The 17,575-nt window shown below is 39.6% G+C and overlaps 1 protein-coding gene across 1 annotated transcript; it reads right to left on the reverse strand.

Annotated features, from left to right (window-relative positions):
- Positions 1-219: 219 nt before the first annotated feature.
- Positions 220-16,761, reverse strand: LOC128697730 (axoneme-associated protein mst101(2)-like). Its single transcript, XM_053789594.2, has 6 exons — positions 16,611-16,761; positions 12,511-12,631; positions 10,833-11,633; positions 8,819-9,082; positions 7,192-7,440; positions 220-3,703 (listed from the first exon to the last, which is right to left on the reverse strand). The coding sequence occupies exons 1-6, from the start codon at positions 16,662-16,664 to the stop codon at positions 2,829-2,831; spliced, it is 2,364 nt and encodes a 787-aa protein (XP_053645569.2). The 5' UTR covers positions 16,665-16,761; the 3' UTR covers positions 220-2,828.
- Positions 16,762-17,575: the final 814 nt, after the last annotated feature.

Genomic DNA, 17,575 nt, shown 5'->3' on the forward strand with positions numbered 1-17,575 from the left:
CTGTGGGTCCCACAATTTGCATTAAAGGTGGACCCCATAATATATATATATATATATATATATATATATATATATATATATATATATATATATATATATATATATATATATATATATATATATATATATATATATATATATATATATATACATATTCTACCTTGACTAAGAAGAGATAACTTTAATATAAACACAAGGTTCCATAAAAAGGCTTTCACATGAGATGCTATGGTGCTTTTAATTAAATAAAAGGTGAAGGTACAATACTTGTTTCATACTCATATCAACAACAACCACTGTTACACAAACACATGCATGTTTATTCCTGACGGTTGACATGATCTCAGCTGACACTTTCCCAGTTGACATGATCTCAGCTGACACATTCCCAGTTGACATGATCTCAGATGACACATTCCCAGTTGACATGATCTCAGCTGACACATTCCCAGTTGACATGATCTCAGCGACACATTCCCAGTTGACATGATCTCAGCTGACACATTCCCAGTTGACATGATCTCAGCTGACATTCCCAGATGACATGATCTCAGCGACACATTCCCAGTTGACATGATCTCAGCTGACACATTCCCAGTTGACATGATCTCAGCTGACACATTCCCAGTTGACATGATCTCAGCTGACACATTCCCAGTTGACATGATCTCAGATGACACATTCCCAGTTGACATGATCTCAGCTGACACATTCCCAGTTGACATGATCTCAGATGACACATTCCCAGTTGACATAATCTCAGATGACACATTCCCAGTTGACATGATCTCAGATGACACATTCCCAGTTGACATGATCTCAGATGACACATTCCCAGTTGACATGATCTCAGCTGACACATTCCCAGTTGACATGATCTCAGATGACACATTCCCAGTTGACATGATCTCAGATGACACATTCCCAGTTGACATGATCTCAGATGACACATTCCCAGTTGACATGATCTCAGATGACACATTCCCAGTTGACATGATCTCAGCTGACACATTCCCAGCTGACACATTCCCAGTTGACATGATCTCAGATGACACATTCCCAGTTGACATGATCTCAGATGACACATTCCCAGTTGACATGATCTCAGCTGACACATTCCCAGCTGACACATTCCCAGTTGACATGATCTCAAATGACACATTCCCAGTTGACATGATCTCAGCGACACATTCCCAGTTGACATGATCTCAGATGACACATTCCCAGTTGACATGATCTCAGCGACACATTCCCAGTTGACATGATCTCAGATGACACATTCCCAGTTGACATGATCTCAGCGACACATTCCCAGTTGACATGATCTCAGATGACACATTCCCAGTTGACATAAATCTTATAACTTGACATAACCATAGCCTAAATAATAACAATCATACTTAAATAATAAGTCACAATACCGTGGCTGGAATAATTTACAAATGCCCCAGAATTTAAGGAAAAACTCTAGACGACGTTTCCGTCCTTTCCAGATTACTATTAAATAACGTTTCACTCAAGGACGACATTAAACGTCCTCGAAATATTTATATAATCATAATGGACACTAGCTTCTGGATTATCTCTCAAGTTATAATATCTGTCAGACAGGGGCTTAAATGTCACATTTGCGCATTATTAAGATATTTTAAGTGAGGAAACGTTTCTCCCCGAAACGTGGCACAAAAAAACGTTGCTTGGTTAAAATATCCCAAAACTAGGGCTATGTCTTAATTTTATAATATCTGTCGGTTTTAAAAGTTAAACCATAAAGTGAGTCGTAACGTGAGGTGTAGGTTGGTTTATGTCCCGAGTCTCTCCTTGATGGGTGTTGATAGTGTAAGTATTTATCACGCAGTATATAAACACTGTGTATGTCTCACACACTGTGTATGTCTCACACACTGTGTATGTCTCACACTGTGTATGTCTCACACACTGTGTATGTTTCACACACTGTGTATGTCTCACACACTGTGTATGTTTCACACTGTGTATGTCTCACACACTGTGTATGTTTCACACACTGTGTATGTCTCACACACTGTGTATGTCTCACACACTGTGTATGTCTCACACACTGTGTATGTTTCACACTGTGTATGTCTCACACACTGTGTATGTTTCACACACTGTGTATGTCTCACACACTGTGTATGTCTCACACACTGTGTATGTCTCACACACTGTGTATGTCTCACACACTGTGTATGTCTCACACACTGTGTATGTCTCACACACTGTGTATGTATCACACACTGTGTATGTCTCACACTGTGTATGTCTCACACTGTGTATGTCTCACACTGTGTATGTCTCACACACTGTGTATGTCTCACACACTGTGTATGTCTCACACACTGTGTATGTCTCACACACTGTATGTTTCACACACTGTATGTCTCACACACTGTGTATGTTTCACACACTGTGTATGTCTCACACACTGTGTATGTCTCACACACTGTATATGTATCACACACTGTGTATGTCTCACACTGTGTATGTCTCACACTGTGTATGTCTCACACTGTGTATGTCTCACACTGTGTATGTCTCACACACTGTGTATGTCTCACACACTGTGTATGTCTCACACACTGTGTATGTCTCACACTGTGTATGTCTCACACTGTGTATGTCTCACACTGTGTATGTCTCACACACTGTGTATGTCTCACACACTGTGTATGTCTCACACACTGTGTATGTCTCACACTGTGTATGTCTCACACTGTGTATGTCTCACACTGTGTATGTCTCACACTGTGTATGTCTCACACACTGTGTATGTCTCACACACTGTGTATGTCTCACACACCTAGACTTTATATTCTACCCGGCGGTGGTGTTGTCGTTGTGGTTGTTGTCGTTGTGGTTGTTGTCGTTGTGGTTGTTGTCGTTGTGGTTGTCGTTGTGGTTGTTGTCGTTGTGGTTGTTGTCGTTGTGCTTGTTGTCGTTGTGGTTGTTGTCGTTGTAGTAGTAGTTGTGGTTGTCGTTGACGTAGATGTGCTCGTAGACGTACTTGTGCTTGTAGAAGTACTAGTTGATGTACTTGTAGATGTACTAGTTGTACTTGTAGATGTGCTAGTTGTACTTGTAGATGTACTGGTACTTGTAGATGTGCTTGTGCTTGTAGATGTACTGGTAGATGTACTTGTACTCGTAGATGTCGAAGTTGTAGTCGTTGTTGTTGTAGTCGTTGTTGTAGTCGTTGTTGTAGTTGTTGAAGTCGTTGTTGTAGTCGTTGTCGTGGTTGTAGATGTTGAACTTGTTGTAGTTGTGCTAGTAGACGTAGTTGTACTAGATGTAGTTGTACTAGTAGACGTAGTTGTACTAGTAGAAGTAGTACTAGAAGATGTAGTTGTACTAGATGTTGATGTACTTGTAGATGTACTCGTAGTTGTTGTAGTTGTAGTCGTTGACGTAGTTGTTGACGTAGTCGTTGTTGACGTAGTCGTTGTGGACGTAGTCGTTGTGGACGTAGTCGTTGTTGACGTAGTCGTTGTTGACGTAGTCGTTGTTGACGTAGTCGTTGTGGACGTAGTCGTTGTTGACGTAGTCGTTGTGGACGTAGTCGTTGTTGACGTAGTCGTTGTTGACGTAGTCGTTGTTGACGTAGTCGTTGTGGACGTAGTCGTTGTAGTCGTCGATGTTGTAGTGGATAAGGTACTGGTAGTCCCAGTTGTCGTAGATGTAATTACTGAAAGAAAAGATGATGTAAGATTCTATAAAACTGATGTTTAAAAATAATGTGACATTTCATAGGCGAAAAAAGATCATTTAGACTTTTATTAAAGCGATGTTTAAAAGTAATGTGACTGTGGAAAATTTTTAATTTTCCTAAATTCAGCATGTAAAATTGTGTGATAAAATGTGATGCTGATTTGACCGTTTCGCGTGGGGGGGTGGGGGGAGTGGGGGGGGGGGAGTGGGGGGGGTAGAACAGCGGGAGAGTGATGCTGACAGGAGAGACCACATTTGTAATGTGAGATCACTGGTTGTAGTGGAAAATTCAGGTAATAATCAGGCGTCTTCGAGGGCAACATTGGGGTGTTTCGACATGAATTTGTAATTGGAACCCGGGTTAATGTCCCCTTGATAAGGAATACGCCATCACTCACACAGGGAAGTGCGCCATTAGTCCTTTCATGTAAATCTCTAGCTGGCCAGTGTAGGGTGTATGTGTCAGGCAGGTGTTGTGGTGTGATCCATCTACACGAATTAAATGGTAAGTGGTAATACGAATTTCTTTTCATTATAATTTATGTACAATAATTACATCTTGTGTACCCAGCAAGCCTAATTATACAGTCTACACTATTTTATAATTTACCAATATTGGTATTAATGTTTAATATTGTAATTATTAATTTAATATTAGGTCTAGCTTTTTATGATTGGTGATGAAGTGGGCATCGAGGGAGTGACAGTTCTGTGACATACTGTGACTAAGTCCCACTTACCTCACCCAAATTACTTGCACGTAATAATTCAGGTAATACTCTGTAAATCTCATGCAGGTAATTTTCCCACATAATAATTCATAAAGTGACATTTCATAGGCCAAAAAGCATCATGTAGGCTTTTATTAAACTTATGTTTAAATATCATGATCCCTTCATTATCGCTTTAAAAGTGATATGACGTTTCATAGGCAAAAAAAAAAAAAAAAATATCAGCTAAATTTTGAGGCCGTCATTGTTTGACATATTGTAACAGAGTTATTCAGAAATAAGTGAAATCCTGCCTTATTTCATGTTATTTGCCAGTCTGGTATTGATGACGAGGCTCTGGCCACTTTAAACAAGTTTTACCCATCAGGAACATTTTTTCATTAGATAGGTTTTTGCTAATCGCTGATGCAACACTAACACAGGTTTTCAATACACAAATAACCCGCACATAGAAGAGAGGTTTTTACAGAGTATCACCCATACATGAGCAACAGCCCGAAGAAAAACTAGTGTTTCCTCTTATAAAACACTAGGTGCACACCAAAATCTTCAGTTTCGGGTCATCCTATGACTCGAGACCCGCGTCTGGGAACACTTGTCCTGTTTCCTGACGAATCTAACCTAACCTAACACCTATCAACTTTAATGGGGATATTTTATTAAAAACTCATTTGTCTAGTTTAGAAAAACAATTTACATGATATATGAAGCATAATAATCAATGTTAGTAAAAGGACACAAGTGTAACTAATGCGACATTTTTTTTTATCCTCGGTGACACCAACTTAGCGACCCAGCGTCCAGATGTACTGCGTAACACCTCAACTGTTACTGTTACTCACTCTCATATAGAGTTCCCACACAACATGGGTTACTGGTACTCAACTCACTCTCATATAGAGTTCCCACACAACATGGGTTACTGTTACTCAACTCACTCTCATATAGAGTTCCCACACAACATGGGTTTCTGTTACTTAACTCACTCTCATATAGAGTTCCCACACAACATGGGTTACTGTTACTTAACTCACTCTTATATAGAGTTCCCACACAACATGGGTTACTGTTACTCAACTCACTCTCATATAGAGTTCCCACACAACATGGGTTACTGTTACTCAACTCACTCTCATATAGAGTTCCCACACAACATGGGTTACTGGTACTCAACTCACTCTCATATAGAGTTCCCACACAACATGGGTTACTGTTACTCAACTCACTCTCATATAGAGTTCCCACACAACACGGGTTACTGTTACTCAACTCACTCTCATATAGAGTTCCCACACAACATGGGTTTCTGTTACTTAACTCACTCTCATATAGAGTTCCCACACAACATGGGTTACTGTTACTTAACTCACTCTTATATAGAGTTCCCACACAACATGGGTTACTGTTACTCAACTCACTCTCATATAGAGTTCCCACACAACATGGGTTACTGTTACTCAACTCACTCTCATATAGAGTTCCCACACAACATGGGTTACTGTTACTCAACTCACTCTCATATAGAGTTCCCACACAACATGGGTTACTGTTACTCAACTCACTCTCATATAGAGTTCCCACACAACATGGGTTACTGTTGCTCAACTCACTCTCATATAGAGTTCCCACACAACACGGGTTACTGTTACTCAACTCACTCTCATATAGAGTTCCCACACAACACGGGTTACTGTTACTCAGCTCACTCTCATATAGAGTTCCCACACAACATGGGTTACTGTTACTCAACTCACTCTCATATAGAGTTCCCACACAACATGGGTTACTGTTGCTCAACTCACTCTCATATAGAGTTCCCACACAACATGGGTTACTGTTGCTCAACTCACTCTCATATAGAGTTCCCAGACAACACGGGTTACTGTTACTCAACTCACTCTCATATAGAGTTCCCACACAACACGGGTTACTGTTACTCAACTCACTCTCATATAGAGTTCCCACACAACATGGGTTACTGTTACTCAACTCACTCTCATATAGAGTTCCCACACAACACGGGATTCATTGATAAAATATTAAACTGTCTCTACAGTCCATAAAAAGAAAAGCTCGACACATTTTCTTACAACATGCAAAAATAGGTGATGCAGTCCTAAATATATAATAAAAAAAATCGTCCATACAGTGATAAAATAATTTTAGTGATATTACAGATGCGTAAAAAATTATGGAAATAATTAATAAATTTATATAAATAAAGGTTTAAGTTTACCAATTGAATAAGATTTAAACAATTATAAACAATTTAAACAATTTAAACAATTAGGAGGGGTGTTAATGTTGCAGTTTAAACTGTAGTGTAAAGCACCCTTCTGGCAAGACAGTGATGGAGTGAATGATGGTGAAAGTTTTTCTTTTTCGGGCCACCCTGCCTTGGTGGGAATCGGCCGGTGTGATAATAAAAAAAAAAAAAATAAAATATATATATATATGTATATATATATATATGTATATATATATATGTATATATATATATATGTATATATATATATATGTATGTATATATATATATGTATATATATATATGTATGTATATATATATATATATATATATATATATTATATATATATATATGTATATATATATATATATATATTTCACCCTTCCTTTAAAACATGGTACTCAGAAAAGTATTGAAAACTTTGTTTGTTGTAGTACACAGCAGAGTAACAAGCAAGAAAAACCCAGAAAGCACAAACAGCAACTTACTTGGTCGACAGCACTTGCAGTCTTTGCCCTTGCAGGCACCGTAAATGTAGAAGCCATATTTGCAGTGATGCTCGTGCTCAACACAGTAGCCACCAGCGTAGTGACACTCTGAGGAGAGACTACAGGGAGGGATGCAACATTTACACTTGTCAGTCAAGCAGCCGGCAGTCATAACTCGCTCCTCTCCCAAGCAATGCTCTCTACACTGTCCTTCATGCTCCTTGCACGTACTCGTCTCTGAGCAGGGGGCTGTTGGGGGATAAAAGAACGTGTAAATGTATAGTTCAAATTGAAGAATTAGACCTTTTTTTGCAACATTTTCATCATAGTTGAAGTTATAATTTAAAGTAGCGTCCTTTATATGCATGTCATAATTAACGTTAGTGAAAGTATAATGAGGTTTGCTGCGCTCTCAGAATCTCGTTGTTTATTAGCCAATACGAAAATGTTGTGACTTCCAAATACTTCACTGAGAATATTAAAACTTGTCACCAACACCTCCACAAAAACCATAAAGACATGTGCGAGGAATAAACATGCATCTTGAAGCACACAGACTAGTATAGGAAGCGTATACACAGCAAGAAACACTAGTGTAACAAGTCTCTAAAGCCTCAGAATTAGGTTCGCTACTGTGTTTAATATATATATAAATTTCTTTCCAGACGGGATGAAGTTGTATCTTTTTTTAATTTTGTCGATAACATGAATCTTATGAGAAGGTAGAGAGAGACTGTAGGAAGACTTGGAAGAGCTGCAATGGTGGCCAAACAAGTGCTTACCGTGGTTTAGCCCGAATAAGAGAATGATCATGGAAATAAAGAGGGATAGACAAGACCAGAGACAGCGAATAACCTGAGAGGTGAGAAACTGTAAATTTCAGCCAAGGAGAAAGATATGGGGGCTAAACATCACATTTTGGATAACACTGGCAGCACATGCGAGGTAAATCTTTCAGAATAATACACGAACTATGTAAAACTGAAACAGGTGTATAAACCATACCACGGGTGGGGTTTGAACCGGCGGTCAGAGAGTCTCAAAACTCTCTTGTCATTACGACTTCGTGAGTCAGATGTATAAAGTATAACCTTAGAGGTTTCAGAATACTCAAGTTGCCTGTAAGCTGATCCTAGATCTAAAACCAGTGAGATGAGTAGACCAAGAGTCCCAAACCTCACATTGGTCACAGGTCATAACACAATCTATTCAGAGATATTGATATGGATGACAAGAACATGCTGGCATTGGAGGAGGAGAACAAGGGATCACACATGGAAACTAGAAGCTCAAATGAGCCGGTGTAGACGTAAGAAATATCTCCCTTGTTGAACATGTGAAGTGTAACCAGAGGGGAATTTAGGGCAAGTTAACGCCATACACAAATTTGTAAGCATATATAAAGTCCAAGATAAAAAAAAATACTTCAGACGTTTAGTAGCTAAGAAGGGGCCAGGAGCTGAAGTTTAATCCCCGATAACAAGTGAATAAAGGATTACCAGACAAGCGAAAAAGTAAATAAGCGACGACATAACTGAAAGGTAAACCAGCGACCGACGAACAGAAAGGAGACACTAACTCGAGGTTCATGAGTGAGTCACCGTGAATTTACAAATAAAAAACTTACCTTTCTCGAGGCAGCAGACACAGCCAGCTTTGCAACCCTTAGTGACGAAGTTGCCAGGCCAGCAATCCTTCTCTATCTTGCACACTCCACCTTGCACCTTGCACTCCTCCTTCGTCTTGCAACTTTTAACCTTCTTCTTCTTCTTCGCACAACACTTACACTTCGTGCCCTTACACCCTTTCTTGATCTCTTTCTCTTTCTTCTTACATTTGTTTTTACAAACACCTTTTGCTTTCTTGCAATGTTTATTAGGTTTGCATTTCACTATAAATAATAACAATAATATTAAAAATTAAAAGATATATAATTAAGTATATTTATTTTTTTGTACACTAAATATATCCAGCATTATAGTGCATAATACTGCATTACAGTTTTATTGATTTGTATAAGATACAAATGTGACAGTGTTACTTTACTTGATACTTGCATTTTAAACACTCCCAGTATAACAGTGTACTCTTACCTTGATAGTAGTAGCCTCTGATGGTTCACTGTACTCTTACCTAGATAGTAGTAGCCTCTGATGGTCCATTGTACTCTTACCTTGATGGTAGTAGCTTCTGATGGTTCACCACGTTCTTACCTTGATGGTAGTAGCCTCTGGTGATTCATTGTACTCTTACCTTGATGGTAGTAGCCTCTGATGGCTCACTGTACTCTTACCTTGATGGTAGTAGACTCTGATGGTTCACCGTACTCTTACCTTGATGGTAGTAGACTCTGATGGTTCACTGTACTCTTACCTCCTGGGGACTCTCCTGTCCTCTGCCTTCCCTATATTTCCAGTCTTTCTAATCTCAACAACTCTCTCCGTTCCTTAGATATCAATCTTACTTTTTGCCAGACTAACACTCTTCGCACCAATCTAGTTCATACCTCTCCTTATGTATACCTCTCCTCCCTCTATAGATTCTCCTAGTGTCTGCTTTATTTCTTGTTCATCTTGTCCTCTTTGGAGAAACTGGCCGTTCTCTTTCTGACAGACTCAGGGAGCACAAAAGTAGTGTTAGGCTTGATACCAACAATGCTCTTTTCTGTCATGTCAGAGATCACAGTCATCCTATTGACTGGTCTTCTGCTAAAACTATCTATCCTACGTCTAACTTTCACAGTCGCCGTCTGGTTGAATCCTCCCTTATACACAACTATCCCTGTATGAATCTTAGTCCTGGCTTTGTCTCTTTAGATGCCTTTCTCTCCCATTACACTGTAAAATGCTCCAAACTTCAGAACACCCGTGACAACTTTATTCTTGTTTTTTTCCCATCTCCCTCTTACCCTTTCCTCTTTCTCCTTCGGGTTTTCTTTCTTCTGCCTTGGGTATTTGGTCCTTTATTATTATTATTATTATTATTATTATTATTATTATTATTATTATTATTATTTCTCCTTTTGTGTTCTTGTTCCCACGCTTTGTGGGCCCCTAGCTCCCTTGTGGGCCCCTAGCTCTAGCCCTTGTGAGCCCCTAGCTCCCTTGTGGGTCCCTAGCTCCCTTGTGAGCCCCTAGCTCCCTTGTGGGCCCTAGCTCCCTTGTGGGCCCCTAGCTCCCTTGTGGGCCCCTAGCTCCCTTGTGGGCCCCTAGCTCCCTTGTGAGCCCCTAGCTCCCTTGTGGGCCCCCAGCTCCCTTGTGGGCCCCTAGCTCCCTTGTGGGCCCCTAGCTCCCTTGTGGGCCCCTAGCTCCCTTGTGGGCCCGTAGCTCCCTTGTGGGCCCCTAGCTCCCTTGTGGGCCCCTAGCTCCCTTGTGGGCCCCTAGCTCCCCTGCAGTGCTCCTCTTAGTCTTTGGCTGACTCCACTACTACTAGTACCTCTACCACTACTTGTCTTCTTCCTCTACTGCCTCTCTTGTCCCGTTCCTGTCTTCTGGCCTATATATGCTGCTTCCTTCTCTCCTTTCTGTCAGTGTGACTTTGTAAATGGTCCAAGTCGGACCGAAACGTCGTCGTAAGCTCCTCTATCCAATGTGCTGGCTATTTGTGTATGGCAGCAGCCTCTGATGGTTCAGTTTTCTTACCTTGATGGTTCTCTCCAGAGTTTGTGTTGTATCCTGATTTTCTTGGTTTTTTCTTGTGTTTATTCTTCTTGATGATTTTCTTGGCTTTGATTTGTTTTTTCTTGTAATTTTTCTTCCTAAGACCTTTCACTGATTTGTCTTTCATTTTTCTACCCACTTTCTTTACAAGCCTTTTCCTAGGTTTGCCCATTTTCTTTCTCCCAAGGATTTGTTTAGGGTTTTCCTTTTTTCTCTGGAAACCTTTTTTTGATTTATAGTTTCCTCCTATATATTTTTTCTCCGCGAATTTTTTCCTAGACTTTCGTTGTTTCTTTGTTTCATTTTCGTTAATTTTAGCTTTTTTCCCACTAATCGTTCTTTGTCTTTTCCTGAGAGTTTTCTTTTGTTTATTTCCTTTGGTTTTATTTTTCGTATGTTTTCGTACATTTTTTCTTGGCTGTTGCCATTGTTTATCTGTTCTGATAATTTTCCTGAGTTGTTTTTTGTTTGCTGTTTTCTTTCGTTTGTCTTGTTTGCTTTTCGATATTTTCTTATGCTTCCTTTGTTTTGGGGGAATTTTCTTGTGTTTACCTCGCTCTGCTCTAACAGTTTTCTTAAATTTTATTTGCTTTTTTGGAGTTTTCTCTGATTTGTCTCGTCCTGTCTTCGATACTAAAGCTTTTCTCTGTTTCTTCTTGAGAGTTTTCTTGGAGTTGTCTTTTTGCTTTCTGACAGACTTTCTGCTCTTCTTTCGCTCCTTCCTTTCATTCCTTTTTGGCTTGCTCTGTTTATCTCCTTTGCTCGTTAGTTTCCTCTTCTTACCTGATCAGAAAAACAACATTGAAGGTCAGTTGCAGTAATTATATCTTGCATGAAAAACAAAATACAATGTTTTGGATCATAATTTATTTAAAGCAAAATAAACCCATATGATTTTTTTGCGTTTCTAGAAATCAAAATTTGTATACATTTTTTCCAACTGTGGTTTGCTGCTATTTCTACCGAATCATTTAGCACCAGACCTTAATAATAATATCTTTATTTTTACAAACTAACACCCAGGTACCCACTTTATACTGTTGGGTGAACATGGACAGCAGGTATCTTATGGTAACACCTCCCTAATGTTCCAGCCGTAACGGAGATTCGAACTCCGGACCTCAGTGTGTGAGTTGAGTGCTTTAACGATCGAACTACGGGTCACCGTGTTGGTGTAATAACTGCGGTTCTTCATATCATCTGCCAATTAGGTTTATAGCATATATTGTATATAGCGAGGGTCATTATGGCTTTAATCTACTTGGTTAATAACGTATCAAGGATACTCTTAATCTGGATAATAGGGAACACAGCAAAACAGTGTCTGCCATGGCCACTGATATTTCTACTGAATCATCTAATAACAGACATTGCCATTGTATCATTTGCGGTTCTCTGGATCATTTACCAGTTAGGTTTGTAGCCTATATATAATGATGGTCATTAGTCTTAAATTCACCTGATCAATAATGAATCAAGGATATTAATTAATCTAGATAACAAGGAACATCGTAAAACAGTATATATATTTCTCCTAAGGAAGTTTCCTGTACTATTGGAAAACATATATATTGTGTGTGAGGTACATATTCAGTGATATAATGGCTGGTGTACTTGGTTGTAGTAATTGAGGGAGACATGTTGCCTGGTGTCATCTTACCTGTGAAGCAGCAGACAGTTTTGTCATCACAGTTGTAATCACTCAAGACTTTGTCACACTTACTGACACCTTCCTCGTGACACTCGCCTCCAGCTGACTCACAGGCAGTGCCATCGTCACTCTGTTTCAAGAGATAATATAAGTATTACGGTACACGAACTGAGTACACGTACGAATGAGTAGTATGACTGAGTATGAGGACTGTGTGGGTGAGTACATACAAGGATACATCCTCCTCATTGTAGGATAAACTCTTCCCCTCAACTTTTAATACAAGATTGACATTTTCTGCTGAGTAAACGTTTTCTTTATTTACAACGATTCTGCATCAGAAAGAGGACAAATTTATGAAAAATTCCAATACATAATTTTTCAAAATCCGTTTTAACCATACCCTTTTGGGTAAGCCTAAAACTTAATAATACTTAAACTAAGCAGCAAGGTAAAAGTTACATTAAATAAAATTTAATAAGTCATGATATACCTATTTATACTTTCGGGTGTATTTCTTAATAGATTTTATTCCTGTAATATTTTTTCAGTTTTCCTAGGAAAGTGAGATTAGACTTCTGTACTTTTAGACAAACACGTCGATGGGGACTAAAATACTACAGTCAGTGGAAAAAAAAACATTTATTGCTTGGTTGTTTGAATGTCACTGAATGTAGTAAAGATATAAGTAAGTTAAGGAAAAAACTCTGTATGGGATATACCATGATGCAGAAAAACTGGATGTCTTACCAGTGAATAAAAAAAAATTGTTAAAAGAGGTGGGAGAGTTCGAATATTTAGGAAATAAAGATGAGGAGAATGGGTGTTACGTTGTTTACAGCTGAAAAGTCTTTATGAGGAGGTTCAGTCTAGAGTAAACAGGAGAGAGGAGGTATACTCTCAATAAAAGCGGACCTTTTATAGAGATGTGTTATATCACTGCGGTTGTTTCTTGGTTTATACAAGGGGTCATATAAGAGGTGAATGCTAGAATGCTAGGAAATTTATATAAAGTGGAAGTTATCACAGTTGTTCTTGGCTAACTTTAAGAAAATCAAGAGGGAAATTACAGAAGTCCAGGAAAAGGAAAAAAAATGTGATGAAAATGAGAAAGTTTCTTGATAATATCAAATTGAAGAATGAGACACATGTGCAACATTTGGGAATCTTTACCTTACCTACATGTACACCTGTTAACCCTTTTGGGGCCTAGTTCCTAGGCCTTGTGTATACCCATATGCTTTTGCGCTACCGTCCACAGGATGGATATGAAGTGCACAATAAACTAGCTACTTGGATGGCAAAATCTAATCTAAAAAATATCTACTGAGGAAACGTTTCGCCAGCCAGTGGCTTCCTCAGTCCAGTACAGTGAAGAATGTTAGACGTCAAGAAGCCACAGGCTGGTGAAATCTTTCCTCAGTAAAGATTCCCAGATGTTGCACAAGTATCTCATTCTTCAGTATCAAACTTGATGGTAGATTGTGAATTAAGATTGTTGAGGAATTAGATGTAAATATGTATCTGGGAATTTTATTACAAATCTCTGATTACAATAATAATTTATATATTTAGGAGTGAATGCGTTAGCAGACGAGTCTATGAGTGAGAGTCATGACAGAAAAGACGGAGAAAGTAGCTGAGGTGTTGAGCAATGTGTGGAAAGTGAGAAGCTTGTCAATGAAAGAAAAAAAAGGAGGGATACGGAGTTGTGGTGCCAACTCTTTTTAATGGCTGTAATCAATGTTTTTTTCTTTATGAAAGTTAAGACACATGTGCAACATCTGGATATCTTTATTGTAGACGTTTCGCCATCCAGTGGCTTTATTAATACAGATTCTAGGGCATAATTAGAAGACAGTAGAACTATATACAAAAGAAGAGGTAATCAGTCCCTCAGCCTTGGAGTTAGTGTTCACAGCATCGTGGTGGAGGAGAATCTGGAGCAAAGGCAAGAAGACTGGCGGTTATATAGGCGTCAGTGGATAGGGACGTGTAGCAGACGAGGGCATAGTCACTGGTAGGCGGGATTCCCCAGTGGAAGTAGGTCCTACCCAAAGGGATGGGTTAGTTGTTGTAGCCGTGAAGGTCTTTTATGTTGCTAGGAGAAGGCTAGAGACGGTGCTGTTCACTGTATATGGTGCGAACATCATCCAAAGAATATGACGTGGAAAAATAAAGGCGGCGTAGAAAAATGAAAGGCATAATTCAGATAGCTGAAGAGGAGGTTCTTGAAATGATTTGATCATATAGAAAGGAAAGAGCAAGATGGGTTGACCAAGAAAGTTTATAATTTTGAGGCTGATGGAAGGTGTAGTAGACGTTCCAGGAAAGTTTGGTGGAAGGCTGTGAAGGAAGTTTTGAGAAAGATGAGCTTGAATATCCAGCAGGTAAGTGTGAGCGTCATAGATCTGAGCAGAGATCATTTTTTTTTTAATTGAAAATTTTTAAGGCTTTTCGACCTTAACACCACACACACACACACACACACACACACACACACACACACACACACACACACACACACACACACACACACACACACACACACACACACACACACACACACACACACAGGCTTGAATATCCAGCAGGTAAGTGTGAGCGTCATAGATCTGAGCAGAGATCGGACACAGTTGGAAGCTGAAGACACAGATGAATCACAGGGATGTTAGGAAGTATTTCTTCAGCCACAGAGTAGTCAGTAAGTGGAATAGTATGGGAAGCGATGTAGTGGAGGCAGGATCCATACATAGCTTTAAGCAGAGGTATGATAAAGCTCACGGCTCAGGGAGAGTGACCTAGTAGCGATCAGTGAAGAGGCGGGGCCAGGAGCTCGGACTCGACCCCCGCAACCTCAACTAGGTGAGTACAACTAGGTGAGTACACACACACACACACACACACACACTAGCGACCAGCGAAGAGGGAACCGGGTGTTGTGAATCGACTCCTGCAACCACAGATAGACGAGTACACACATAAACACAAACACACAGGCCAAGTTTCTGTCGACAAGTGCCTTTGACAACCAGTAAAATACACACACACACACACACACACACAGGCCAAGTGTCTCAGTGACAAGTGCCTTGGACAAAATGGTAACTAACTAACACACACACACACACACACACACACACACACACACACACACACATACACACACACCTCCCCGCTGAATACAACCCTTCCCTTCCTCTTTCTCCTCGCTAAATAACATCAGACCAAGGTAGGAACATGAGGATAATACCAAGGCCAAAAGAGACCTCTTGGTGAAAACTGCGCTAAACCCAAGGGCCCAGGTGAAAATATTAGAAACTTCCATTCAAAATTAGATAGACTGGGAACACAAGAACCCACATAGAGGACTGGAAATGGAAACGTGGAAAGAAAGATGGAAATTGCAATGGGAGAATTCCTGACAAAACACTCAAATGAGATAACAAGGATGTGAGCGGATGGTAAGTCAACAAGATTAGATCTGGTCTTTAGTTCTAGTGAACCAGACATAGAAGAAATCAAATGTGAAGAGAAAAAAAAATGACGATGATCTGTTAAATTTTGGGTATGCTATAGAAATAGGAACAGAAGAAATAGAGAGCAATGGAAAATTATTCTACAGGAGAGAAACTATACGAGACTAAGCTTCCTAAATGGGATACAATGGGGAAGAGAAATGGAGGGAAAGTCGGTCCATGTTATGATGGAGAAACTTAAAAGAATATATCACGAGGGTACAAGAAGATTCATATTAAGCAAGAGAAACAGATATGGGAAATCAGAAAGACCCCGGAGTTCACAAGACTCTGTAGATACCAAAGCAGGAAGTAAAAGAGCAGGGAAAAGATATCGAGCAAGGAGAATCCAGGGCAGAAAACCAGACGGGAATTCTATAACAAAATAACAGAAATTAGACAAGAGAACGGAGGTTGGGTCCACTGAATTTTCTTAGGCTACAGTAAAACTGAACCACAAACTCAAAGAGCAGGCAAGGAACCAGTTTATGGCAGCCAATTTTATGAGTGGTAGGAGGAGAGGAGTCTCGACCTGCGCTAAGACAACTTGGTGAGCGCAACTTGGTCAGTACATATATAAAGCACTTGTACCTTTGCCTGGACGACAGCGATGGTTAAAAGCACCACCAAAAACAACAACTTCATGTTGTCGGGTAGGAGCCACGATGTGTACTCTTGGTTGTCCTTAACTGCTGCTGGTTGTCTGGCGCTCCCAGGTTAACAGACCTGTCTACACCTCTGCTTCAACCTTACCTACCTTATATATATATATATATATATACATACATATATGTGTGTTGAACACCTGTTTTACGACGCACCTGGAGCATGGAGGTTTTTGGGGTGGATGGCAGGGGAGATGGATGACAGCATAAGATTAATGGCAGCCTACTTACTTTCGCAAGCACTTTTTTTTTGTGTGGCGCTTCATATATTTATCTCACTACAAAGGCATAGAGGCCATTAGCATGTAACGTGCCGATACGTTATTTTGTATCTTTTGTTTGTGATTAAATCGAAGTTTCTTATTTCTGTTGTGGATAGCCTCGCCTTATTTCTATTGTGGATATCCTCGCCTTATAACTATTGTGGATATCCTCGCCTTATTTCTATTGTGGATATCCTCGCCTTATTTCTTTTCTGATAGCCTCGCCTTATTTCTATTGTGGATAGCCCCGCCTTATTTCTATTGTGGATAACTTCACCTTATTTATATTATGGATAGCCTCGCCTTATTTCTATTATGGATAGCCTCGCCTTATTTCTATAATGAATAGCCTCGCCTTATTTCTATTGTGATAGCTTCGCCTTATTTCTATTGTGATAGCCTCTCCTTATTTCTGTTGTGATAGCCTCGCCTTATTTCTATAATGAATAGCCTCGCCTTATTTCTATTGTGATAGCTTCGCCTTATTTCTATTGTGATAGCCTCTCCTTATTTCTGTTGTGATAGCCTCGCCTTATTTCTATTGTGATAGCCTCGCCTTATTTCTATTGTGATAGCCTCGCCTTATTTCTATTGTGATAGCCTCGCCTTATTTCTATTGTGATAGCCT

The sequence above is a fragment of the Cherax quadricarinatus genome, chromosome 68 (assembly GCF_038502225.1).
Source record: "Cherax quadricarinatus isolate ZL_2023a chromosome 68, ASM3850222v1, whole genome shotgun sequence".
Lineage (NCBI taxonomy): Eukaryota > Metazoa > Arthropoda > Malacostraca > Decapoda > Parastacidae > Cherax > Cherax quadricarinatus.

What these genes read in the sequence shown, in the direction of transcription:
- LOC128697730 (XM_053789594.2), bottom strand. Translation starts at nt 16,664, where the DNA reads ATGAAGTTGTTGTTTTTGGTGGTGCTTTTAACCATCGCTGTCGTCCAG. An exon ending in AACTGTCTGCTGCTTCACAG is followed by an intron (nt 11,634 to 12,510) that starts GTAAGATGACAC and finishes TTTTCTGATCAG; the next exon opens with GTAAGAAGAGGAAACTAACG. An exon ending in CTCTGGAGAGAACCATCAAG is followed by an intron (nt 9,083 to 10,832) that starts GTAAGAAAACTG and finishes TATTATTTATAG; the next exon opens with TGAAATGCAAACCTAATAAA.